Here is an 8,259-nt window from a genome sequence, read left to right as displayed (position 1 = left end):
CGCGTTCATCTTCCTCTCGCCACCACGACTTGTAGCAGATGCTAGCTGCGGAGAGCTCCTCTCTGTGCGCTGCGGGTCGATGGACGTGGTTCGGTGCCTGCCGCTTGCCGTCCTCCTCCTCCACCAAGCAAGTAAGTGCAAGGTGCTCGTTTTCCCTCGGCGGTGGAAGGGAAGGAGCCCGCGGCGGGCTCGGGGTGCTTTTAGGGAGAGCGGGGACAGGGCTAGCATGGGTGGGACCAGCAGCGCCAGGTGCAGCTCCACGGGGACGGAGTTTGTCCCAAGGATGTTGGGCAAACCGAGGGGAAAGATGGCCAGCGCGACCCGGCGCTGGCCCCTCGCTCTCACGTGCTCCCCCTCTGCTAAGGGGTGAACGCATCAGGTCTCAGCTCTGGCCCAGTCTCCATCCAGCTGCTGCCAGATGTGCACCGGCCGCCGAGCTCGCCGTGCCGCTCCGCCTTCAGCGTCCGTTCCCCTACGTGTTGTCTCTGAGTTTTCCGTGCTCCTGTGGTTTTGCTGTGGGGATTTTAGGGCTGTTTGGAACAGGAGACACTTTCTGCCTCTCTTCAGGCAGGGGGAAATGGGCAGAGACGCTGGCTCTGCCCCGGCCCCCTCCCGCAGCCCCCAGGAGGGTTCTACCACCAGATGAGCCCTCCAGCATCCTTATCTGCTGCTTCAGCAGAACTTCCTTTTTCAAGTTTATCTCCCCACCCAGCTTTTCCTTCCATGCGGTCAGAGGTGCCCGTTCTCAATGTCCCAGAGGCGTCCCCGCGGGGTCAAGCAGGGGGGACCAGAAACACAGAGACCCGGGGAGAGGTGACAACCTCGGGGGTCCGGCTGCCCGGCCGAGCCAGGATCAGTTCCCTTTCCAGGAACTGGGGACAAGACCTCCGTGCCCAGCCCAGGCTGGGCAACAGTGATTTTTAAAATGGGAAGTAGGCAAAATAAGAGGGAAATGTCTTCTTCCTTCTCAGAAGGGGGGAGAAGCAGCTGCACATTTGGGGAAGAGGCCACCCGTTTTCTTGCCTGCTCATGTAGGTGAGCTCGGCCTTTCCGTCCGGGGATGAAAGGGAACCTGCCTGACCTTTCTGAGCCATTGCAAACTCCTCCTCGCGCTTTCATTTTGCGCCTCGAGGCTCTGTCCCTTGCACTCCCTTTGTGCGCGTTAAGCAGCAGCCATGTCCCATAGCCGCAGGGGAACCCGGTGCCGCTCATTTCATGAGCCCTCGGGAGACGCGAAAGCACGGGTCCTCCCGAGGCATCTCAGCCCAGAGCCTCAGAGGCAATTAGTTTATTTAAAATAAAAAGGAATCCCCTAATTCCTGCAATCACCCCGCGACGGAGTTGTTCCTTCAGTGCTCTCCGCATCCAGCATCGGTGACCCGGCGTGCGTCCCCGAGCCCAGGGATACCCCAGAGGGTTCGGGCGACCCGGCGATGTGCGCTCGGAGCCCAGCAAGCCAACCGTCTCCTGGGCTGCACCACCCGCAGCGTGGCCAGCAGGGCGAGGGAGGGGATTCTGCCCCTCGACTCCGGTGAGACCCCCCCGGGGCGCTGCGTCCAGCTCGGGGGTCCTCAGCGCAGGAGAGACGTGGACCGGTGGGAGCGGGTCCAGAGGAGGGACACGAAAATGGGCCGAGGGCTGGAACAGCTCTGCTGTGAGGAGGGGCTGGGAGAGTTGGGGGGGTTCAGCCTGGAGAAGGTTCGTCCTGCACCTTTCAGGACTTATAAGAAAGATGGGGACGGACTTTTTGGTAGGGCCTGTAGTGACAGGACAAGGGGTGATGGTTTTAAACTAAAAGAGGGGAGATTCAGACTAGATGTAAGGAAGAAGTTCTTTACGCTGAGGCTGGTGAGACGCTGGCCCAGGTTGCCCGGAGAGGTGGTGAATGCCCCGTGACTGGAAATATTCAAGGTCAAGTTGGACGGGGCTCTGGGCAACCTGATCTGGTGGAAGATGGCCCTGCTCGTGGCAGGGGGCTGGATTAGATGACCTTTAAAGGTCCCTTCCCACCCAAACCGGTCTATGATTCCGTGACTACCCGCAGCTGAACAGAGGTACCGTGCGTGATAGCACGGGGGGCTCTGGCCCCTGTAGCTCAGCCTGCCCGTGGCATCACGCTATGTGATCGCAGTGGGACGAGGCTCTTCTTTCGGCCAAGGACCCTTCCCTGAGCCCTCCTGCCTTCTCCACCAGCCAGCCCCCAAGCCCGCTGTGCATCCCTCTCCCTGAGCACACTGCCTTCAGCTTGGCTTCTCTCTCCAGCGTGCACCAGCAACGGGGCAGAGGTGACCGGGGCCGTGGGCAGGTCCGTCACCTTCCAACTCCAGAGCCTGGATGGCGAAGCCGTAGCCTGGAGCTTCCGCAACGATGTCATAGTGACCGTGAAATTCGGCGATCCTCCTGAAGCCACGTTTTTTGACAACAGCTACAAGCCGCGCTTGGCCTTCCCCAAGAACGGCAGCGCGCTCACCATCTCCCAGCTGAGGATGGACGACGCCGGTACCTACACCGCAAAGATCTTGGGGATAAAAACCGCCTTCACCCTACACGTGTACAGTAAGAGCCTTGTAGTGTTGGAGTTTTGGGGTTTTTTATGCTTTGTGCTAAATGGGGGGGGGGGGTCAGGGATTTCCTGACAGCCCCCTGCTTCCCGCAGGGGAGCTGGCAGTGCCGACGGTGACCTGCGTGGCACAGAACTGCTCGGCCAACGGCTGCAGCTACACGCTGCACTGCACCGCGTCGAGCTCCGGCTCCGGCAACGTCTCCTACGTCTGGAGCATGAGGGGCCGGTCAGAGACCAAGGGGCCCACAGTGCTGGTGGAGGAGTCACCCCCGGACGAGCCACCGCTGCTGCTCACGTGCACGGCGCGAAACCCCGTCAGCAGCCGCAACGCCACTGTCCTCTCGCCTGCCGCCCTCTGTGCAGGTAACGGCAATGGAAAGATGCGTGGGTGGATGGTGGGGATGGGCCGTATCCTGCTCCCAGTGGTTCCAGCTTTCCCCCGAGCTGCGCCTCGGCGTGCAGAGAGAGAAACGCGGAGCCCCGGCACAGACACTTACCTCTCTCCCTGTTCTCTCCCCTCGCTGCGCCGCCCGTGCCGCCAGAAAACACAACCCACCCTCCCACCGCCGGTGAGCTGCTGAACTGCCTGTCCGTGTCCGGCCTTGCTCTTACGCGTCTGAGTGTGTCCGAGCTAGCTAAGAGCGTCTGGCCGCCCCAGAGCCCCGTATCTGGGGAGGGGGGAGACGGGGAGCCTGAGGTCAGCACAGTCCATCTCCTCCCAAAATGGCTCGCGGGGGATATCCAGGCTTTCTGGGCAGTGCTCTTAGCATCCGTGTGCCGTCTTCGTCACCTGGGGAATTTGGGGAGGGGAGGTGGGTCTACGTCGTCCCCCATAGCTTGTCCCCCAAAAAGTCGCAGCTTGGGATGGGAGCATCAAATCAATTTGTGCAACGGAGCGGCGGAGCCAAGGATGGGCTGGAGGCGGGAGCGTGGCTCCCTGCACACCCGCTGCCCCCGGCCCGTGGGGGGTTTTCCCCCGAAAAGCCGCCCGTGACGTCCCCGGCGTGCAAAGGGACATCAGCGGGGGCAGCCGCGGCTGCGGAGGGGCTGGGGTGGGGGTCTCCCGGCCGCTGCTCCGTCTGCGAAGCCGCTCGTCCGCGTGCAGCGTGTCACCTCCTTGGCGTGTTGGACTGTGTTACCATGACATAAGGGGCCCTGCGAAGCAGAGGAGGGCTCAGCGGGGTGTTGAAGCAGAGATGCGCCCGTTTCCCCCTGCTCTCATGGTGGGAAGAGGCAAATACGTTTTGAGGTGTTGTTACCGGACCTTCTTCTCTTTCAAGGCAACTACTCCAGCAGGCAGGCTGGAATCACGGCCGCATTGGTGATCGGCATCGGAGTGCCTTTATTAGCAGTGGTTGTCCTCGCGATCTACGGTAGTTCTAAAGGTGAGCTGCTTCCCCTGAAGGCAACCATCCCTGCAGACCGGGCAAGCAGGAGACGGGACCTGAGCGGCGCCCGGGCGTGCTGCGTGGGGTTTGCTTTGGTTGCCGCTGCTGACGGGAGCCCCGTGTCGCTTCTCCCCCAGGCTGGAGTATCTTCCGTCTGCCTGCGGCCGAGGCTGTGAACGCAGGTAGGGCTTTGGGGCTCCCCCAGGCATTCCCCTCCCTCCCCCTTTTTCCTGGTGGGAATAGCCTGGTCGCATTTAAGATCAGGAGGGAAATCACCCACCGCCGTGGCTTGGTACCAGGGCGTATCCTGGCTTGCGGGACCCCGACACCTCCCTGCGCCCCTACCCTGCACGCACGGAGGCAAGTGAAAGGCGACGATCCCAGGCGATGTCGTGGTGGCTGAAGCCGTGCTCTCCCCCAGTTTCTTGCTGGAAAACTTCGTGCCAGCCCACCAAGAACGAGCCGGGAGCGCAGCCGTGAGGTCACCAAAGCAAGAAGGGTTCTGGGGAAAGGAAAAGAGCCGGCAGGCGACAAGCAACGAGGAGTCGTGTGCCCCGTGGCCAGAAACACCCCCCCTGCAGCACCGCGTGCAGCTTGAGCAGCCGCTGCCTGCAATCGCTGCCTGCAACACCCGCTGCCTGGTTTCCCGAGCTCTCGGGGACAGAGATCGGGGGCTCCTGGGAGAGGGGGAGCAGGACGACGACGGCCGCAGGGACTGAAGGCATCGCTTCGGGATCAGCTCCGCTAGACTCAGGGGTTCAGGGTGTGAGTCCAGCCGAGAAACCCGGTGGAAGAAGAGACCACCAGACCGGTTCCCATCTCCCTCCCTGATGTTCAGGGCCGTTTTGCGACGGGCCGGCCCGTGCCCATCACTGCTGCGACTGAGCCAAAGCCCAGCAGAGATCTCGCTGGCTTTTTTTTTTTTACCAGTGTGTGCTTTGTCGTTTCTGTAAGCTAAAATAAAGCTGACACGAATGGGGGAGTTCCTGCCTTGTGTTTTGCCTTTGCGTGTGCCCGAGCGGGATGTCGAGGCACACCCAGCACCAGGACCACGGGCTCTTCCCGGCCGATAATTCGGATCCAGCTCTTCCGTTGGGAACCCTGGGCAAAACCTCGCCCCGAAGCGCTCCTCTCTGCACGGGCTGAAGCCTGCACGGCTGTTCTCTGTGGGGCTGGCAGCAGCGCTTCAAATGAGAGGCACTGAAATTTTGACCCAAAAAAGGGATTATGAAGGATTTAAATCCCCTCTCCCCCCGCCTCTGTTCGAGGAGCCAAAGAACAAGCTGATGCTAACGCTTGCTGCAATGGTGGCAACGTACGAAGGAGCCACAAATGCGTATCGCCCTCCAAAAGCAGCCAGGGATCTTGTGTTTAAATAAAAAAAGCTGATTTCTCACTAGCAAGTCCCTTCGACTGCTGTGCTTTGAACTGGAAGCAAGCGCCCTGCTCCCGCAGCGGCTGGGGCAGGAGGGACGACGGGATGAGAAGCGACGCTCACCTCGACCCCGACCCACAGCAAACACCTCCAGCGGCTCCGAGGGACTGCCGGGTGCTGCGGCTCCTGCTCGGCTGGGCTTTCTCCGGAGCCCGGCACACTTTAAGCCGGGATTCCCTCCAGCCCTCAGGGAGGAGCATCCTGGGGGCACAGCGGGGCATGCAAGGGGATCCGCCGCAGCCCCTTCCCGGCTACAGCAGCCGGCTCCCTCGCTGACCCTCCACTTTTTTCTCCTTGCAGAGGCCGGAGGAGAGTACACGACGGTGTACACCCAAGTCGGCGCTTTCCAGCAGGTGAGTTTGTGCAGGCTCATCCCAGTCCTCCAGGTCTGTGGCCGCAGCGGGCTGTGTGGCTGGGGGGGCCCTGCACGGGACGGGGATGGCCCGGGCGGCTCCACGGCAGGGACGGGGAGGAAGGACGGCAGCTGGGCAGCCCCGGGGTTTGTCCATTAGATCCTCCTGGGAAGTGGAAGGGGGACGTGCCGGCGCCGGGGCTTGCCAAGAGCAGCCAGCACGGCCACCTGCCTGCACTTCCCGGTGCATCACCAGGGTCTCTGTCCCCGGCCCCACCAAACTCGCCGTCTTTGGCTCACCCAGGCTTTGAGATCCCTTTGCCAGCTCCAAGCTCTGGAAACACTTTTAAAAATCTTTTCCCCAGGTGCACCTGCAGAGTTGCTCTAATGCACAGCAAAAGGACCCAAAGAAGATGCCGACCCGCGACGTGGAGACCTCCAAAACCATCTATTCCACCGTCCAGCCTACGGCCCAGGTGAGTCGGCGCTCATGGTCATCTCCCCCGGAGAAGCTCCAGCGCCAAGCAAGGCGATGGGCAAGACCCCAGGGTGAGAGACGTAACCCCTGGAGCAAGGGGCACGGACAGACAGGTCTTCACTGGGCTTTCTTGGGGTCCAGAGCTTCAAGCCAAGCCCTTGAGCTCCGTCTTTCTCTCCAACGGAGGGATCAGCTCCCCCAAGCCCAAGCAAAGCTTTCGTCCCTTTGCAGTTGCAGACGGATGATGAGAAGATGGGCAACAGCAAGCTGGAGTGCCAGGAGCAGGATGAGAAAACCGTCTACTCGTCCGTCAGCTAGCCAGACCCCGCGGCGCAGCCCCGGCACAGCTCTGGTGCACCCATGAGGCTGCTCTGGGCGCGGTGCTCCTCTCTGTCCGGCCCGTGGGGCTGCAGCATCTCCCCTTCCCTCCCCGTCGCTGCCGCCTCCGATGCGCCTGTCGGCAGCGGTCCCCGGCCATCGACGTGAGGATGTGTAAGCGCCCCGTAAATGCGGACTCGTCCGGTGCAGGAGCTCTGCCCGGGTTTTGGCGTCCACATGGGGTTTGGGCTCCTTTTTCTGCCCTCTCTGACCAGACCAAGGAACATGGACCAAAACTGCGGCTGCAAACCCAGCCCTCCTGGTGCGAGGCCATGAGCTCCCGGGATTCACCCTGCGGCACCTCGTGGTGCAGAGCCTCAGGACGAAAGGAAGGCAAAACTCGAGGAGCCTCTTTAAAGACCTTTTTCATTTTTTTCTCTTCGCTGTACTTTTAAACTTGGCAAATACTTTGTCTGCTTCCTTCGGTTGCTAACCCGAGCGAAAGCAAAAATAACGCGTGGTGGTAGAAAGCTGAATAAGGAAACGCGTGTGCCTTTGCCCAGGTGCACACACCCAGCCTGCTGCGGTTTCAGTGCCGGTTGCTTCCCCAGCGCTCGCTGCTCCCAGGACCTCCCAAACCTCGCGGCACCCTGCGCCGTGCTCAGCATGGCTTTATGCTGCCAGCGACCTGCCTGCGGTCCCCGGGACGCTGCAGGGCCGAGCCGGGGTCCAGGGGCAGGAGGTGGCCCGGGCGCGGGGGAAAAGAGGACAGGGAACGCGGCTGGTGACGTTCCGCTCCTCTCCTTTGATGTGTTTGTATATGAGGTTTTATTCTTGCATTAAATATTTGGACGTGAAGCGCTGTGTTTCCGGAGTCAGGCGGCTTCCCAGGAGAGCTTTAGGGAGGAGAGCAGCTCTCCGAGCCCCGAGCGATGCAGGGACGCCGCACGGCGCGGCAGCGGCTGCATCCCACCGGGACGCGCGTCCTGCAGCAGCCTCCGCGTGGGTTCACCCCGAGCCGGGACTTACAGGGACCCGCACGCCCAGCAAGGGGGGCACAGGACACATCCCCGCCCTCGCTGCTCCCTAAACCCACCTAGAGCCGGCAACCGAGCAAAACACGCACGTTGGCATCAATTTTCCAGCGGACAGGCAGACGCCGCCCGCGCTGGGAAGCCTCTTCCCGCGCGTGCCGCCTCCCCCGGCTCTTTGTCTTGTCTGTGCGGATAGTAAATTATTCAGGGATGAAACTGGAGATTTCTTTGAAGTGCCTGGCACAGGAGAGCCCTCGAGGAGCTACTGGAATAAATATGCAAGATGCATCTGGGCTCAATTTCTGTCTGCATATTATTTTGGGTGAAAACTGCCCATTATTGACGAGCCCGTGGAGTAACTTGTTTATTCTCCGCATTTTCACAGTATGTGACAGGCTCGTTTGTGAGTTCCTCAAATTCATGCTGATCAGTTAGAAACGTATACCTCAGCGGGCCGCGCATTTTACCAAGGGATTCGTCCGTGTGGCACCAAATCTGTCCTTGTGACTCCAATCCACAGCCTGGACAGGACTTAAAACAGCGGCGATGGCACCGGGGACTGGCCTGGAGGGAGCCGGGGCAGCGCCGGAGCATCGCCTCCTCCTTCGCCCACGCCGACGGCTGACGGGTTTCCATCCCTTACCCCGGGCGCAGCCCCAGAAATGACCCCCGGGATGGTTTCTGGCCATTA

The 8,259-nt window shown here is 61.3% G+C and overlaps 1 protein-coding gene across 4 annotated transcripts; it reads left to right on the top strand.

Annotated features, from left to right (window-relative positions):
• Positions 1-7,156, top strand: LOC142420696 (SLAM family member 7-like). Of its 4 annotated transcripts, none has more exons than XR_012778791.1 (9): positions 1-131; positions 2,263-2,556; positions 2,657-2,926; positions 3,106-3,132; positions 3,844-3,948; positions 4,089-4,133; positions 4,373-5,500; positions 5,687-5,739; positions 6,104-6,161. XR_012778791.1 is itself a non-coding variant. In XM_075524880.1 (9 exons), exons 1-9 carry the CDS (start codon positions 80-82, stop codon positions 6,532-6,534), a joined length of 1,044 nt encoding a protein of 347 aa, XP_075380995.1. In that variant the 5' UTR covers positions 1-79; the 3' UTR covers positions 6,535-7,156. The 4 variants fall into 4 exon arrangements, 2 of the variants coding, with proteins under 2 accessions (XP_075380995.1, XP_075380996.1); XM_075524880.1 differs by lacking the exon at positions 4,373-5,500 and adding an exon at positions 6,448-7,156 and having other exon boundaries at positions 6,104-6,214; XR_012778790.1 differs by having other exon boundaries at positions 4,089-5,500.
• The last annotated feature ends 1,103 nt before the right edge of the window (positions 7,157-8,259 follow it).

Source organism: Mycteria americana, chromosome 25 (assembly GCF_035582795.1).
Source record: "Mycteria americana isolate JAX WOST 10 ecotype Jacksonville Zoo and Gardens chromosome 25, USCA_MyAme_1.0, whole genome shotgun sequence".
Classification (NCBI taxonomy): domain Eukaryota; kingdom Metazoa; phylum Chordata; class Aves; order Ciconiiformes; family Ciconiidae; genus Mycteria; species Mycteria americana.
Note: the sequence above shows the minus strand (reverse complement) of the source record. Positions and strands in the feature narration are given on the sequence as shown.

What these genes read in the sequence shown, in the direction of transcription:
- LOC142420696 (XM_075524880.1), top strand. Translation starts at nt 80, where the DNA reads ATGGACGTGGTTCGGTGCCTGCCGCTTGCCGTCCTCCTCCTCCACCAA. An exon ending in GCCTGCCGCCCTCTGTGCAG is followed by an intron (nt 2,927 to 3,105) that starts GTAACGGCAATG and finishes CCGTGCCGCCAG; the next exon opens with AAAACACAACCCACCCTCCC. An exon ending in AACCCACCCTCCCACCGCCG is followed by an intron (nt 3,133 to 3,843) that starts GTGAGCTGCTGA and finishes TTCTCTTTCAAG; the next exon opens with GCAACTACTCCAGCAGGCAG.